Here is an 18,584-nt window from a genome sequence, read left to right as displayed (position 1 = left end):
ACACTGGCTATGCTGAGCCATATAGAAGGCCGAACTATCCTTAGCTCGGTCTTCTCTACTAACTCATTACTTCGGCTGCCCTTGTTCAACCTTGGTGCGTTTAGATCAAACTTCCAAGTAGCAAATTCTGACTGACCTAGCCAGAGTATGTCATGACCGGACTAACTCCGAAGCCGGTCTTCCCAGAGCATACTGCGACCGGACTAACTCTAAGACCCTACTCCGAGTTGACTCTGGACCGGAGTAGAATTACTCTTCCTTGGGCCGAAGCAACTATCTCTTCTTGAGCCGGAATAAACTCACCTCCTTGGGCCGAAATAACTTTGTCTCCCCAAGGCCGGAGTAACCTTGTCCTCTAGGCCGGAGTATTCAGTACGGCCTTTTTTCCTAGTCCTCTGCGCTTTGGGCCTCAAAACCCAACTCGAAGCTCGGCCCAATTTTCCCAAAAATTACCCTCTCAATTATAATTTTTGATTATTACTTTTCATTATTGATTATTTTTTTTAATTATAATTTTTGACGATCAATAATTACTTTTCATTATTGATTATTTTTTTTAATTATAATTTTTGACGATCAATAATCACCTTTAATGATTATTTTTGACAGCCATCTCTAACCGTCAAAAACTATCTTCAACTTCCAGTAACATTTCTTTGACCATTTTTTGGAGAAAAAAATGTTCATCTCTATTACATTACTATGACCACCACCCTTTTAAACCAATAAGAAAAGAATGAGGAGGAAGAATGAAAGAGGTAAAGCGTCTTTCTTTACCAGTAAACAGTTATCATCAGCCTTCACCATGGCTATCTTTTTTTTTCTTTTTTTTTTTTGTGTTGAATGAATATTAAATTATTTAAATCTTTTAATAATTATTTGAACTTCAAACATTAACAAAATTCAATTTAAAATAAATAAAATCTTTAAACATACATTTTAATTTTAACCCTATAAATAAATAGAATACGTACTTTTCTTTTGTCTTTTATTATTTTCTTAACTTAGTTTGTAAATAACAATGTAAATATTAATATTAACATTTTATAAATTGACAAGTGAAGTTAGGCTAAGCTTAACTTGTCTCAAGTTAAATTGAAAAATTAAATTGATTCAAAATCTCAATTTATCCTGAGCTAATTTTTTTTTTCCCAGACCTAAGAATAATGTATTACGTTAGACGATTTGGGTGGGCCATCAAATCCATCACCACCTCTAAGACAAACTCCTTAAAATGGTAAATTCTCATTTTTTTTTTAAATTAAAATTAAGAAGTTTGACCACACAAAAATAAAGTTTCAACTAGAAAACCCTAGGTAAAGCAATAAATTTTGTATATTAAGGGATTGTTTGGGAAGGGCCAAATTAATATACTTTTTAACTTTTTATAAAAAAAAAAAAAAAAACGTGATATATGAGTTAAGTTTGAAGTGGTGGCTTGCTTTGGCAAGTTAGTAAAAAGTCAGCCTTTTCCAGTCAAAAAAGTTAACTTTTTTACCCAAGTCACTACCCAAAAAATTAATTTTTTTGGTTAAAAAAGCCAAAAGCCAACTTTTCACTAACTTTTCAAAACACCACAGACTTAAAATAATTGTGATCTAAATAGAATAATGTGCTAAAATAATATGTATTATTTTAGCACATATCAAACAACTACTAAATTGAATACAAGTGATTTGTCTTCATTGCATAATTTATAATTGAACATATATAAAATAAAATAAAAATCACTATTACATAAGTACGTATGAATTTGTTGTATAAAAATATTAACATTGTCCCAACAGTACATTTATAAGGCCACCAACAACAACAAAATTGCCCAAACATAACATATCAATTGGCTTCTTCTGTTCCCAATTAATACTAGCTAGCTACTTGACTGAAGTCTTTTCTTGAATGTGCAAAGTCTTGTCTCCCAGAGTGTAAAAAAGGGTAAATTAGATTGACATTTTTTGAGATTTATGTTTATTACAGTTTTTTTTTTAGCTTTTGAAAATTACATCTCCCCTTGAGATTTAAAGTTTTATTATAGATTCCCTCTTCAGCAATTTAATTTGTTTAAATACCAATTTTGCCATCATTGAGTAAATTACATTGACACCCCTCACATTTTAGAAATTGCAATCCCCTCCCTTAGGTTTAAAGTAGTATTACCAATTGCCCCCTTGGTTAGTATTAGTCGAAAAAAAAATTCAATGAAAAAAAATTATTTGAAAAAAAAATTTGTTAGTAAAATTTTTAAATTTTTGTTTAAAAACTAACGTAAGCTCATTTTTTGAATTTATATTTTTTTCTCAAATTTACAAACTGAGACAACCATTTATAAACCAAAAAAATTATCAAACAAGTTTTTATGACAGTTTTTTAAATTTTTGTAAATATAAATTGAAAACTGAAAACGAAATGGTTACCAAACAGACTTGATGGTAAAAATGTCGTAAAATTAACAAATAATTAAATAAGTTATCAACGTAAGAAATGACTTATCAAAAGAATCTTAGGCTATGGGGGTGTTTGGTGCAGCTTTTTTAAGCCAACTTATGGCTTCTGGCTTTTAAAAAGTTATTTTGGACTGTTTGGTTAAACTTATTTCAAACAGCTTCTGATTCTAACAACTTATTTTAAGTCAAAAAAGCTGATTCTGAGAAGCTGCTCACCCCTTGCTTCTGATTATCAGCTTCTGCTGTGGACATGTTAATTCACGGTTATACTCTTAGATTTTTTTATTTTTTATTTTTTTAAAAATAGAAAAAGACTCAAATGGACTATTAAATATTATTATTATTATTTATGAAAAATGTAGACAAATAGTGAATAATAAAAAATAAAAAATAATTGAAAAAACTACTTCACAGCTTATTTAACAAACACTACTCAGCAACTTAAATCTATAATCCAACAGCTATACCAAACAGATTAACCGCTTCTGATTAAAGTCATAATCTATAATCTGTTAAGCTATAATCTATAATCTGTTTTAACAGCTACACCAAACACCACCTATGTATGGTTTGATTTTTATAATTTTTTTTAAAAAATTAAAAATTAATTTGGTTGAGAAATAAAAAATAATTATCATTTAAAGGTTAGAAATAATTATCATTTTAACTTTTGGGCAGGTTATATACATACGTATGGCTGTTTCAATTTAATTTGTAAAAAATTATTTCTAACCACTCGAAAGATAAAAATTATATAAAAATGATAATTATTTTTTATTTTTTATTTCTTAATCAAATTAATTTTTAATTTTTAAAGAAAAATTCTAATGGTAAATTAAGAAGTTTATAAATGGTAAATTCTCATTTTTTAAAAAAATTAAAATTAAGAAGTTTGAGCGCACAAAAATAAGTTTCAACTAGAATACCCTAGGTAAAGCAATAAATTTTGTATATTAAGGGGTTGTTTGAGAAGTGTCAAAGTTAGGGGTTGCATAATACCGCCGAAACCGCCGAAACCGTCAAAATCGCACCGAATCGCACCACCAAGGTAAATTTGTTATTATTTGTTAATCGAACTACCGATTTTTTGTAAGAAAAATGGCAAATTCTAATGACACTTTTATCAATCCGCCGGTTTCTATTTTCCTTCCAAACCACACCGACCCGTACCGCTATTAAATCATGTTTTATAGGATTCTAAAAATTCTTTTTTACTTAAGTTTGCTTGTTGTTCTATACCTTAGAATATAGTTTTGCATTACTGCTCGAGGGAAATTTTATGTATTGTATTTGATTATTGTGGCTTCCATAGATGCTTGTAATGAACTGATGGCATAGTCGTTGATATTATCATGTTGTTGCTACATTTGCTGCATCAGAAGAAAATTTCGCAAGATGCTTAACATCACGATATCTCTCGTCTTTTTTTTACTCTTTGATTTAAGTTTTGTAATTTGAATTATATTTTTTATAAACCGCCAATCCGCCTGAACCGCCAAGGCAAATCCGTCATTATTTGCCAACCGAACCGCCGATTTTTGATAAGGAAAATGGCAAATTCTAGTGACACTTTTATCAATCCGCCACCCGCCATACGGTTTCTATTTTTCTCTCAAACCGCACCGACCCGCACCGCGCACACCCCTAGTCAAAGTAGTATACTTTTTAACTTTTTATTTAAAAAAAAAAAAAACGTGAAATATGAGTTAAGTTTGAAGTGATGTGATAGATAGATGATGTGACTTAAAATGATTGTGACCTAAATAAGATAATGTTATACAATAGTATATATTATTTTAACACATATCAAATAACTACTATATTAAATAGTGATGTATCTTCATTGCATAGTTATAATTGAACATATATAAAATAAAATAAAAAATCACTATTACATAAGTATGCATGAATTTGTGAGTCCGGATCCTCCCCGCTTTTCCCTCTAGCTCTTCCTTCGGTCGACGGATAAAATTCGGCCACGACAAAATCTACAATTGAGATTAACTATTAAAAAAATTGAATTCATTCCACACTCTGACACTCTCTGTCCTGTCCACCACTCACGCACACTCTCTATCTATCTATCTCTCTCTCTCTCTCTCTTCTAATAAAAAATTAAAAAAACTATTTTAATCTTTTTAATTTTATTTTCATAATATTTTATAAAATTAATATCATTTAAATGAAACTATTATTAAATATATTTAATAAAAAAATTAAAATAAATAAAAAGAAATTACTATGTTTAGTTATGTTTTGAAATTATTATTTTTTAAATATAAAAATTAATTTGATGAAATAAACACACAAAAATCATATATTTTTAAAATTCTCAAAAACAGACTTCATTTAAAAAAAAAATCATATGAAAATAAAAAACATGCTATATTTGATTTGTACCTATGCACAAATTAAATTTGTGTGTGTGTGTGTTTTTTTATAAATGCAAAGATTGGATTTGTGTGTTTTTTATTTCTTTTAAAAAATTATTTTCAAATGATTTTCTTTTTAATGAAGATTGTTTTTAAGAATTTCAAAAATTTATAATTTTTTTGTGTTTATTTCATCAAATTAATTTTTATATTTAAAAAATAATAATTTCAAAACGTACTAAATATAGTAATTACTTTTTATTTATTTTAATTTTTTATTAAATATATTTAAGCCTTATTTGTCCTCCTCTAAATAAGTTTATCTTTTTATCATTTTTGAGTCATATCAATCAACATTTCATCTCTACTTTTTTACACATCGTTTTATAAAAAGTCAAAAAATATAGTTATTTAGAACATTTCAAACTACCCCTTAATATTAGTCTCATTTTAAAGGTATATTTTTAATGATATTAATTTTATAAAATTAAAATTTTATATTAAAAATTATATATATTATGAAAATAAAATTAAAAAGATTAAAATAGTTTTTTTAATTTTTTATTGGAAGAGAGAGATATATATATATATATATATATAGTGTGTGTGAGTGGTGGACAGGACAGAGTGTCAGAATGTTGTGTGTGGTATGAATTCAAATTTTATTTTATTTTTTATAGTTAATCTTAACAGTAGGTTTTGTCATGGCTGACGTGGCCAAATCTTGTTCGTCGACCAGAAGAAGAGCTGGAGGGAAAGGTTGGAGAGGATCCGAACTCTGAATTTGTTGTATAAAAATATTAACATTGTCGCAACACTACATATTTATAAGGCCACCAACAACTACAAAATTGCCCAAACATAACATTTCAATTGGCTTCTTCTGTTCGCAATTAATACTAGCTAGCTAATTGACTGAAGTCTTTTCTTGAATGTGTCTTGTCTCCCAGAATGTAGAAAATTATTAGAAAGCACACTTTGCTTGGTTATAATTTTTTAAAAATATTTTTTAGAAAGTTTTACTTTTTTATTTTTCATATTTTTTATTTTTATTGAATTTTTTTAATATTTTAAGTAATTTTTTTAATTTTTAGACATACCTAATATAAATATATTTAAAAAATAAAAAATTTGTGAAAAAAAACCTTTTTAAAATTCACAAAATACCAAAAATATAAAAAATAAAACAAAAATTCGGTATATTTTTTGTATTTTTATGTATTTATTAATTTTTTAAAATATTTTTTCATAATTTTTTTACTTTTTAGATACATCTAAGTAAGGTGCATCTAAAAAAATAAAAATAAATCTTTAAAATTTTAAAAATATTCACTAAAAACAAAAAACATGAAAACAAAAAAACTCAATTTTTAAAAAATTTAATCTAAAAAACTCAAACCAAATGCACTGATAATTCCTTCTTGGCATAGGTGTTGAGAAGTTAATCTCTTTTATGCAAATGCTATATTATCATTATAAATAACACATGAATTTAACAAAAAAATAGTTTTTAAACATTTATAATTATACCCATTAAATCTGCTATCAATACTTATACACACAAACATTCGGAAGTTGTCACGGGGCCTATAACGATTTGTTGTGAGACTCACCCAAGACTTATGAGTGTATCAGTATTCAGTATATTTTTGTGTATTAATTGTTAGCGTCTTAATATTTTTTCATTTAAAATGACAATTGTCCCATTAAGTAAAGTAGTCATTAAAATGTGATTTAAAATGATAATTGTTCCATCAATTTAAATATATGAGTCATAAAAATCCGAGACTACTCAAGCCTAAGGCTTGATAAACTTAATTGCTTAATATTAAGCTACTCTTGGTATAAAAAATAAAAAATAAAAAAAATAAAAAAAGATATTCCATGGTAATAATTGACGACATTTACCCCACATTATTAAAATTTACAATCATCGGGATGTTCTGTAATATAATTTAAATTTTAAAATTTTCCTTTGATATTTTTGAATTTGTAATGGAGAGGATACTAATCAATAAAATTGATAATGTGTTTTTTTCCGTTTGTTTTCAGAAATAGAATGGAGATAATTGATAGTGAGGAGATTACTAATGAAGGAATTATTAGTAAAGGGATTGATAGTGAGGGGATTAGTAAAATTGTGTTTGTTTTCATAGTGAGGGGATTAGTAAAATTGTATTTGTTTTGTTAGTGAGGGGATTGATAGTGAGGAGATTGCTAAATTATTTTTTATATAAAATAATAAAACAAATAAAATTATGATTTTTACTTAACAAAAAATACAAAAACATTAAACATTAATGTGTTAAAAAAAATGCCCAAGAAGAAAAAAAAAATTAAAAAAAAAGAATTGCTTTGACCGGTTGACCGGCCGGTTGACCCGCCAGACGTCTGGCCGGACTTCCTGGCAGACGTCCCGTAACACCCAATCTAAACGGACTAGTTGCTAATACCATCTCTCACTCCGGATTACTAATACCCTTTGGCGAGGCCCATCATAGTCCCTTTGGATTACTAATCTGGAGTTCCAAAATCAAAACAAACGAAAGCTTTGTTCACTGTTCATCTATCACAGTCCGGAGTGGACTGTGATAGCGGATAACAAACGGGGCCTTGTGTGAGTATGAGATGTTTTGAAAAGATGGTTAAAAATCAATTTTTTGGCATTTTTTACTGTTTTATGTGAGAGGTGATATGACCCAAAATGGATTAAAAGCTGACTTTTAGTTTTTAACCTATGTTCCCAAAATGGGTATGCACTGTTTTTTAGGTCTCATTTGAGAACAGGCTATTTTAATAATTTTTGATTTTTTGACTAAAATATAAGGTAAAAAATTAGTAAGTTTGAAATGACTTTTAAATTTTTTACAAAAAGATGTGTAAAAAGTAAAGAAAAAAAAAAAAAAAAAAAGTAGTATTTGACTTTTTAATATAAATTATAATTTTTTCTAATTTTTTTAGTAACTCTTGTTAAGCTAAAAGTATTGGAAGGCCTAGGATTTAGAGACCAAAAATGAAAGAGCAAAGCTAGTACAAACACTCTGGATGCCAAAGGTATATATATACGTAACGTGCTGTTCCTTTTTTATTCATTCATAGTAGTTGAAACTCTTCTCTTACATAGCAAATACAGAGCTCATCTAAAAGCTTTTCTTATTCTCTACCGTAGTAGCAGAAGCAGTACTATAGTAGTAGTAGTAGTAGTAGAAGAAACCACAAAAACAAAACTACATTGACCCCGCATACATACATACATACAGGCTTAAGCATCAGCCCTCGTCTCTCTCCGAGGCCTAGCACTTGCTTCGAACATGATCGACTCATCCCCTCTCCGTTTCAATTTCATTGCCTCATCCCTCGAAATCTGGTAGGCGTTGGCTAGGACATCCACAGGAATGGCCCTAAGGGCTGAGGTGTGACCCGCCAGAGTGCTGAAAATGGCACGCTCATTGGTCTTCAAGGCCACCCATTCGAACCCATCTCTTCCGGCTTGTTTCACCACCACAAAGTTCTGCGGCACCACCACCATCTGCCCCTCCTGGATCCTCTCGTTGAACACAGACTGCCCACGGTGGTCCACGATCTGCATATGGGCTTCACCCCTTGTTGCGTATATTATAGAGTGGGCGTTCAACGTGTATTGTGGTGCCATGATAGCATTCTGTTCAAATTTTCAACTTCATTTTCAGCAACTTCATCACTTTTAATGAGCTAGAGCATCTCCAACGGTTTACTTAATTTTTTATCAAATCTGAATAAAAAAATGATCATTTTCTCAATTTGATACAGAATGCTCCAATGGTTAATTTTCATCAAATCTGCTCCAGGAACAACTGGCTGGTTGACCGGTAAGACAATTTTTTTTTTTTTTTGAATTGTTTGAACCTACCTATTTGAACTGTTTGAACCTTTTAGTGGTCGACCGGTAAGGCAGAATTTTTTTTTTTTGAATTGTTTGAACCTACCCATTTGAACTGTTTGAACATTTTTGTGGTCGACCGATTGGTCAACCGGCCGGGCAACCGGCTGGTTGACCGGTTCCTCTCCTCCAACGGTCACAAACATTAATTTGCTGAAATTTGTATCCTGTTCTTAGTTTGATGATTTTTTTGTTCAATTCTTAATTTGATACCAGTTTGGTGAAACCGTTGGAGATGGTCTTATAAGAAACTCACATTTTTATACTTTAAAAAAATAATAATAAAATTCTTTATTCCGAATGCAATTGAGTGGTTGAAATTAAATTGGTTAGAACATAGATTGACACTCTAAAGTAAAATTTTGAATAAAAATTTTAAGAGTGTGTAGTTTCACTATATTAAAATAGATATAATTGTCTCTTGTTTAGAATTTATGAAAGTTTGGTATATATATAGCAGGAACATTAGCAAATGTAGCCAAAAAAAAAAAAAAACCAATTATATCTACTTGACACAATATTAGATAACTCAAACAGAGTGGATTTATAATCATTAATATCATGAGTGTCATTACATACCCTGTAGAGAACTCCTCTCTCAGCGCTGAGTTGGAGGAAGCTGAGGATAGGGAGAGTCAAGCTATTGAGAATAGTGAGGCGGCCAGCTCGAGGGTTGAAGAAGTCGGCACGTGACGGATCATCAATGTTCTGTCGAAGTGTGGCAGAGCAAATGGTCTCTTCCAGACCATTGTCACGACCCTCATATCCTCTTTCCTCACGTTCTTGTTCCTCTCGAGTCCTCTGGGGCCTAATCACCTGAAGATCACTTTCCGCTCTAACGATATGTCCCCTCCGATCGTCTTGTCCCTGAAGCCTGCTTGCTGTCTCCCTGTCCACCCTAAATACCTCCGCCAAGGTATCCACATCCATGCCGGCCAAGACGTTGCCTTGATTTTGTTGCTTTTTTTGTTGTTGTTGTTGTTGTTGTGGGTTTCCGGCTAGGAAGAACTTCTACAATATCAAGTAACAAGGCAATTGTTTAACCACCACCACCACAAGTAGTATTACTAGTAAAAACTGTGTTTAATCACCTTTGTTTAACCACCATCACCACTACAAAGCTATTGTTTAATCGGTTTCAATTTTTAAGGCTCGGTTTCAATTTTTTGAAAATTGATTCTTTATTTTTTATATTTTTTATTTTTAGTAAAAAAAATTAAAATTTTAAGTAATTTTTTTTACTTTTTAATCTAAAATAGGTTTGTAAAAAAATATTTTAAAATAAAAAATCAATAATAAATATATAAGAATACAAAAAAATATATTGAATTTTTATATATTTTTTTATATCTTTAGTATTTAATGATTTTTTTTAAAAAAAAAAGTGTAGATGTATCTAAAAATAAAAAAATTAAATTAAATATTTTTAAAAATTCAATAAAAAAAAATAAAAAATATGGAAACAAAAAATTCTAAAATCAAATAAGGTGATATTTGAAGTTGGTTGGTGTGTTTATTTTTTCTTACCCTGGGGTTGTTGTCGAGCTGGTTGTGATCGTTGGAAGTGTCTTCTATAATAAGAAGAACAAGGTCCTGCTCGCCATTGTTATAACACCAGTGTGCTATTCCGGCAGGTAATGCAATGACGTCACCTTCTCGTAAGTTTCGGATCTTCTGATGTTGGTCTTGGAATCTCCGACTTTGTCCTTCTTTAGATTGTTGGGATGATTGGAAGGTTTCAGGACAACCAGGAATCATGATCCCCTGAAACCCCTTACCTGTACATAACCATAGTATTATTGTTAAAGAGTCTTGCTATTATCCCAAAATTGGACTCTCTTTTTAAATTTCCTTTTTAAATTCAATTTAGTGATATCATATGTCAAGAAAATAATTGATTAATAGTTTAAAAAATAAGTTTAAAAAGTAAACTTATATTTTATTTTTTAAATTCATATCAAGAAAATGATTGGTTAATGGCTTACAATATAAATTTAAAATGTGAACTTGATAATAACATATCTAAAAATAAGTATAGAAAATAAAAAATAAAAATCCAAATGCATAAAAGTCAAGAAGTAAAATGCAAATAAAAGACAAAGGTTGGGTCCTCATATTTTGTGTCTTATTTATGTACTATTCTATGAATCATATTGTGTGTCTTATTTATGTCTCATTCTATGATTTTTATTCACAAAAAAAATTACTGTATTTTGATTTTTAGTACGAATTTGGTTTCTATACCTTTCAACTTGATTAATTTTAATCTTTAATTTTAAATTTTTGTATCAATTTAATTCAATTAACAATGCCAATTGGGATTTTTGATAAAAAAAAATAATTGCTAAATTAATTAAAATTAACTCACTAAGTTAAACAAATTTATAATTTTATCTCAAAAAATATGAGAGATGTTAATCACGTGTGCATGTATCATTAAAAAAAATGCTAACAGATGTAATTAATTGAATCGAGACAAAAATCATAAATTCAAGTGAAAATTAAATAAAATTAAAATTGTAACAACAAAAATGATATAATGACTAAAATATTAGTGTAATTTGTGTAAAGACTAGAATAGGTGCAAAGCAAAGTAAACATGACATGCTGGCACCTTGGAGAACGTAGAGGAGTGCAGGAGCACTGGTGTAAGAAGGCAAGAGAAGGCCTTGTGGGTTGATAACATTGCGACAAGCAGCAACACCAGCACACTGGAATTGGTCATCATCCGAGTCCCAAAACTCAGTGTACCCAGCTTCCGCTTCGATGCGGCGTTGGGGTTCTCGAGCGTTCAGTCTCTCGATCTGGCACCCCCCTTGCTGCTGCTGGCTTTCTTTCTTACAATTACCAGCAACACAGCAATGGAACAGAACAAGTAAACAGAGACAAACTGAGAGCAAGGAAGGTTTAGCCATGGCTATGGTAATGGAGTGACAAAGAGTGTGTTAGTTTTTGAGGTGAAGTGGAAAGTGGAGACATTTTGGATATTTATAGGAGGGTAGGGAAGGTTTGAGGTTGCCACATATGAAGTGGTTTGCGGTGCCTTTTGAGCCAGCTTTCACTTTGCATGGCTACTCAACTCTAATTACCTTACACCTATGGCGTTTAGTCTGGGCAGGTGGCCTCATCTTTCAGTGAATCTGTTCAACAAGTCTTGTTTGTATCTGAGATCATTGAGTGGGTATTCTTGGGAGTGTTAGGTTCATCATCAGTGATGAAAACCGAATTGTTAGAAATTGGGCGCCTATGTGGCATGATCTTTTGAACCTTTTGAACCTTATTCATGTAAGTTTGAATTTAAATTTAAATTCGAAACTTATTTGGATAACCACTCAGGATATCCACATCTATCATATCAACTGATATGGATAGATGAGATATTATCCAACATATCTGATATAATATGGGATATGGGTGATTAAGAGAAAAACAATATATGTCGTATGTTTTTCCTATATACTGACTCTCTCCTAAAATACAACGATCAAGAACCATTTTGCACTGTGACTTGTGTGGGTGATATTCACTCTGTAATATCACTCTATTACTGTGTTGATTGATCAGATTCAGGAAGCACATGATTTACCTACGAGATCCTTCAATTCAGATTCTACAGAAAAAGGTATGACCATAATTTTTCATCCGCTACGTTTATGCTTTGATTTACATTGGTATCAGAGCGTGAATGAGCATTTTCGTGTTTTCTCTAATCATGTGTATATTATATATATATATATATATATATGTACACATTATATACATGAATGTTATAAAGGAGGAAAATTTCAACTCTCATTAGATTGAGAGTGTAGTACACCTCATTTTTATGTTTATTAAATGTGATTTTTGATGCCATAAATGTTTTTATTGTGAAAAATAGAGTTTGGGAGTACCGAAATCGAATCAGAAAACACCCCAGAAGGCGGCGCGTGTGCCTCAGGTGCCAGATGACGCCGTCAACGGCGGGCACGCGCTGCCACGCGGTTTCACGCGCGTCAGCCGCGCTGTCCACTCGCGCGCCGCCCGCTCCACGCACGCGCACCGTGCGCTGAGCAACTTACTGGGCCGTTCTCTGAGCTGCGCGCTGAGCCGCTTTCTAAGCTGGCTTCTGAGCTGCCTGCTGGGCCTCGCGCTGAGCAGCAGATGAGCCGCGCGCTGAGCCGCGCCGTTTTTCTCTGCCGGCTTGGCTACTGAAGTTAAGGCTCTGTTTGTTTTGTTTTTAATTCTGAATCGCATTAAATGGTCATAATTAATTTGTTATAGCTTTGTTTTAAGCGTGGTTGGGACCATTAGACTCAGAATTAAATTTTCTATATTCTGTAAAAGTTTCAAAATTTTATGAAAATAAAAAATATTTTTTCTCAAATAATAATTCATTATTTCTGCTTTAAAATGCATTTGGTGTTGCATGATTAAGTTTCTAGGGCTGAATTTTTCATGGTAGACTATTGTTGTAGTTTACTATTTACTGGTATGGTTATTTCATTTTACCAGATTCTGGAATATTTATTTCTAATTTTATGTGTGTTTATTAGTTATTTAAAATTCCAGAAAATACCAGAAAATTCTAGAAATTTTCAGAAGTGATATACTTTCTGTTATGGAATAATTTAAATATTAAATACAGTATATTGTTATTTTTTTCCTAGAGTTTCTAATATGTTGTAATTAGAATAGCATGATTAATTGTCATTTGTTTAAATTCCATTATTAATTGTGACATAGCATGAGTTGGTTGTGAATCTACATTATGATGCTATTGTATGAAATTAAAAAATTTTATCATGCTTTTAGACATGCCATAGTCAGTGGGAGGTTATTCAGTTGAGAGAAATCTTTGTAGATTAACTCCCGAAAATCAATATTTTGCGCATAAATTAAATTAAATTTTGAATAATTGTCACATGTGGCGCAAAAGATGATTACGAGCATAGCAGATTTTCGATCTTGCGACTTGTGTAATATTGTCACTATTTAATTTAGATTTTTGTGGCAAAATTATATTATGCTAATCAAATTAATCCCAATGCGAATTTTTCTCTAAATTGACTTAGCTTATGGAAGTTAATTGGTTGACCTAGACTTAGTAAAGATGTTCAAATGTAAACAATGTAATCTCATTCTTTAGATGAGCAAAAGTCTTGGAGACTTTAGGTCAAGCCTTAATTGAGCCAAAGTAAGGAAACATGACTCAAAGTCGCCGTGGTTTTGTTGCCTTGTTTGGCATAATAAAAACTAATGTGTGCGCCATGGTTAGCGGCACGCTACGTAGTTTTGGTTGGCGAGTTTTGGATTTATAAAATTAGTAAGCCCTCAATAGATCTGTATATGATCTTGACTATTGAGCTGCATGGATTGACTTTGTAATTTAACTTGTAAATAATGTTACATCATTGGATGAAGTAACATTCAAGAGTTACGTCATCCAAGAAATGCGAGCTTAATAAATTAGTCATTAAGTGTAAGACGAGTAGACAGTATGAGCAGTGTTTTGCTCTCTACCCAATTATTGAGGGTGGATGGAGCAAAATTTCATGCACTATAATAGTGTGCGTTGAAATATCACGTGAAGTTAAAAGATTAGCGCTTAGAAGTTGTAAAATCTATTAACACTATGTGAAAAGATTAGCGCTTAGAAGCTGCAAAATCTATTAACACTAAGTGAAAAGATTAGCACTTAGTGGCTGCAAAATCTATTAACATTGCCAACTTGTCTAAGTCTGGACACTTACTGTTTCCACACTTGAGTGTGAGACATAAGGAGAGGCTTCTTTGTATGATTCCTTAGCTAGGCTAACGTTTTTGAATAACGTTTACCACTAAGCGTGAACGTTGCAGCATAATAATGAAAAGGTCAAGGCCGACATGGTTGTTATGACTCTAAGAATTTGACGCATGGCTCGTGAGAGCATTGTGTTGAATTCGACTCTTTAGCCTAATTCGCGCTTAAGTTACTTCAGGAGCTGTCATAGTTAATAGCTTATTCTCTCCTTCTTGTGGATAGTAGAATTAATTGCAAGTAACCATGAAGCGAGAAATAGATATGGTAAGAGGAGTATCGTCATCTTTCAACCAGATGCAGTAAAGTGTATGGAGAATAAAATTGACTTGAAGGTGCAGGGGATTAGCACTTACTAGTTAAATTTGCGACTTAGGCGCACTTGATATCATGACATCCTTTTATGATCTAGTGAATATGAATTAGTCGTGAGTCATTACCTAGTTGCGCCTAAACCTTTAAAACTTGTCTTCGAGAACTCAGACATTAAGATGATTGGAATTAGTTTATGACATTGGTCATGAACCAATGGCTTATTATACTTAATCACATTAATGAGATGATGACACGATGGTTTGAGTAGGCCTTCTCGGGCCCACTCGCTTATGACATCCTGCTCTCATGTGAATGTGTAACTTTGTTTGCAATGGGTGTGCACAAGTAAGTAGGAAAGCCGTAGAAGGTCATTTGTTGTGGCGCATTTAGTCTACTATTATATTTATGACTAGATATGTGTAAGGGTATGATAGCTAAGCTTCAATCTCGACACATTTATAGATTACGATACGCATCTGAGTCAAGACTATTTGATCTCCCATAAGTCAAAAGTTTTGAGATGATTTTTGACATTGCACATATGAGGTTGAGATCAATTAAATAATAGCTTTCGTGCTTTTAGTTTTGACCAAGGTGGCGAGTATCTATTTGAGTTATTTTAGAAAACTCTGTGAAGAGAGATGGATGCTTAGAAAATTAATTATTCCTAGTACTCAACAACACAATGGTGTAGTAGAGATAAGGAATTAAATATTATTAATGTTACGTGGATAATGACGCAAAATGTTTCCCAATTGGGAATTGCACTAGTTTGTTGCCTATATCCCTAACTAAGTGCCCTCTATATCAGATTTTACACTCCATTTGAGTAATGGGTTAGCGGAGAGCCATCTATGAGCGATCTGTAACCGTTAAGCAGCTTATCTTTATTTTACTTCTCATAAGATTATGATGTTAAGACCTAGGGTTCTATAGCGCATTATTGTATGCTGTCTTGTAAGCACAAAAGGTCGTGTGGCGCATTATTGTATGCGGTCATGTAAACCCTTCGGTAAATGTGCATATAGGTAAGCAGCTTTGTGGTAGTGTAACTAAGTCACATAAAGTTTTATTAGTAAAGGTGACGTGAATAGAGTTTTTGGAACTCTATAAGATAGAGAATTCTAAGCATAGCGCTCTATGTAGCCTAGTTGAGAATGGAAAGAAATTTCCAATATCCTAGGGACAATGGGAGTGATGTGCCTACTAATGGATTACTCAATTAGAGAAGAATACTCTACATTCTTAGTTGCGTGGTAGCGAATGTGAAAATTTTTCACGTCATCACTAGGTGATTGAGAGGGAAACATTCATGATTGCTCCGCAAGATAATAAAGAGCCTAGCATAATGCCAAAGGCTCTAATCCCCTGTTTTTAGAAAGTGGATTAATGTTGCGCAGTTTAAGACAAAGTCTTTGAGAATTAACCATTTCTATAATTTGGTTGACTTTCCATTATGACGCGAAGCTGTTCGAAAGTTATGCGTAATTTGGATAGTCATTGTTGAGGTATAAGGCTCGCTAGATACCGAAAAGTCGCACCATTGAGGAAAGTGTAGACCATGAGAAGACTTCCTCCTGGGGAGTGAGGTTATTTTGACTTAGACTATGATTGACATAAGTTCGGAACATTGATTTGTGGACATTGCGACCCAACTTTCTCGTTAGAGAATTGGATAAGTAGATCCGTAGGGATTTACCTTCTGCTTTTATGGTGAAAAGTTAGGAGCGCAAAAGGTTGTTAGTTCCAATAAATCTTTTATAACCTAAAACAGTTATCCAAATAGTGGTTCTTAGATTTCGTCAAGCCATGATAGGCCAACGATGATCGATGAAGACCACTGAGGCATGATCAATGGTCCAAAAGAAGTTTTTCCTTACTAAGTCATTATAAGCCAGGAAATTATAAGGTTGTCGCCACCTAGGGTAGGCAGTCCTCTATTTTAGATATGATGGACATGGGTGATGTAATTTATATGCTCGGATGTACGATCCTTAGGGATTGTTTTGGGAAAATTCTCGATTTGTCTCCGATGACTTACATAAGGAATATCCAAGAATGATTCTAGATGCAAAATTACAAACCCATTGACTTACCTATCGGTAAAAGCCAGAACCTTAGCTATTGAGTGTATCCTCGTATTGTCTTTGGGAGAACTATCGGTAAAAGCCAGAGCCTTAGCTATTGAGTGTATCCTCATATTGTCTTTGGGAGAAATAGATGACCTATATTCCTTGATCTTTTCTTTTTTGTGGGACCTAAAGTACGCTTTGTGGGCGTATTCGGCATTATAAGTGTTATCTTTGGTAAATGGTCAACTGAGTTGTTTAGACATTGACCTTGCTCATTAGACTCTGGATAGAATGTTTTACTAGTAGTATATTAATTTGCTCCTTGTAAGATTTAATGCGGTAGTTGGGCGTATATGCGCTAGTTGGGCGCATCAAGAATGAATGCGAATTGGTCACCAAAATACCTTTAGAGAGGTTATTGCGCAAGAGGTAGTGATCTTAAATCACTGCATGTGAGGCGCACATGGTGGATTCCGTTGTATATACTTATCGCAAGAGGTGCTGATAAGGTTTATGTTTGGAATCTAGAATTATGATCTTGAATCACTTCATGTGAGGCGCACATGGTGGATTCCATTGTATATACTTATTGCAAGAGGTGCTGATAAGGCTTATGTTTGGAATCTAGAATTGCGCAAGCTGTGGTCAATTTTTTTTAAAATCGATCACTTATTTTGAGATGATGGGATGTTGACACTATTATGGTTTGTGTCATAATGATTAGTAGATGATGATGTTAGCAGGCAAGATTGGCTCACTCACACGAGCAATCGCCCTTGGCACTTGGGAGCGAGCAAGGATGAGACTAGTGGCTTATTTTTATTTGGAGCTAAGAAAGGCTTAAATAATCCACTATGTATGTCACCTTGGTTACAACCAAGATGAGGTCGTGTTAAGGACCAAACATGGATGTTAGTACCCACTTTCCATGTTGTGCTTATTATGATTAGCCAGATGCGAGATCTCATTTAGCGGCTGGAAGGCGAGCAAATAGAGAATTCGGGTTAGGCGCTAGAAAGCGACTAGACTAATATCTGTACGGTGTATCGAGGATGACGTCACTCTTTTGGAAGAGTTACTCTACCGTAACATGTATTCATACTATATGTGCTTGGCGACTGAGTAATGAAGTGAGAGAATGGATCCATGTTTACTCACCATGTGAGTCTTACGTGTCATTATTGATATGACTTTCATTTATGTACCCTTTTGTGACTGTCACGACCCAAACCCGGCCCTATGGGTTTAGCACCGTAACCGGCCAGTAATCCAAGATTACCGAAGGCCTGCAGAACAGTAGACTAATAAAACAGAGTACAGGGCCTGGCGGAAACCAATACAGTAAATAAATAATGTCCATTGAGCTGTGACAGTCTGCATGCCAAAAAGATTTTTCATGCATTCATACATACAAACAGTACAGTCTATACAATAATTTACAGTTACACAGTACAGGGACCTAATCCCTTGATAACAGTACAGTAAACAAAACAGTTACAGGGACAGACGGGGAATATTAAAACACCCCAAAGCCGAAGCTTGAACGGCTTAGAACCTCAAAGTGAGGCACAGTGGTTGGCTGACAAAACAAAAGCTTGCCTGACGCTCCTAGCAGCGGTCCAGTGCCTGAACACCTACATATATATATGAGCAGTGAGCTAAAGCCCAGTGAATAACATAATA

General features: G+C 32.7%; 1 protein-coding gene across 1 annotated transcript; it reads right to left on the bottom strand.

Annotated features, from left to right (window-relative positions):
* Positions 1 to 8,078: 8,078 nt before the first annotated feature.
* On the bottom strand, positions 8,079 to 11,650 carry LOC114309724 (11S globulin seed storage protein 1). The gene is made up of 4 exons (XM_028255510.2): positions 11,350 to 11,650; positions 10,263 to 10,513; positions 9,315 to 9,746; positions 8,079 to 8,477 (listed from the first exon to the last, which is right to left on the bottom strand). Exons 1-4 carry the CDS (start codon positions 11,648 to 11,650, stop codon positions 8,079 to 8,081), a joined length of 1,383 nt encoding a protein of 460 aa, XP_028111311.2.
* Positions 11,651 to 18,584: the final 6,934 nt, after the last annotated feature.

The sequence above is a fragment of the Camellia sinensis genome, chromosome 12, assembly GCF_055761805.1.
Source record: "Camellia sinensis isolate YWXY chromosome 12, ASM5576180v1, whole genome shotgun sequence".
Lineage (NCBI taxonomy): Eukaryota > Viridiplantae > Streptophyta > Magnoliopsida > Ericales > Theaceae > Camellia > Camellia sinensis.
This window is presented reverse-complemented; position numbering and strand designations above follow the sequence as displayed.

Excerpts from the sequence above, each read along its gene's own strand:
- LOC114309724 (XM_028255510.2), bottom strand. The coding sequence starts at position 11,650 with ATGGCTAAACCTTCCTTGCTCTCAGTTTGTCTCTGTTTACTTGTTCTG. Across the intron at positions 9,747-10,262 it reads AGCTCGACAACAACCCCAGG|AAGTTCTTCCTAGCCGGAAA; the intron begins GTAAGAAAAAAT and ends TTGATATTGTAG. Across the intron at positions 8,478-9,314 it reads AGAGAGGAGTTCTCTACAGG|AATGCTATCATGGCACCACA; the intron begins GTATGTAATGAC and ends AAATTTGAACAG.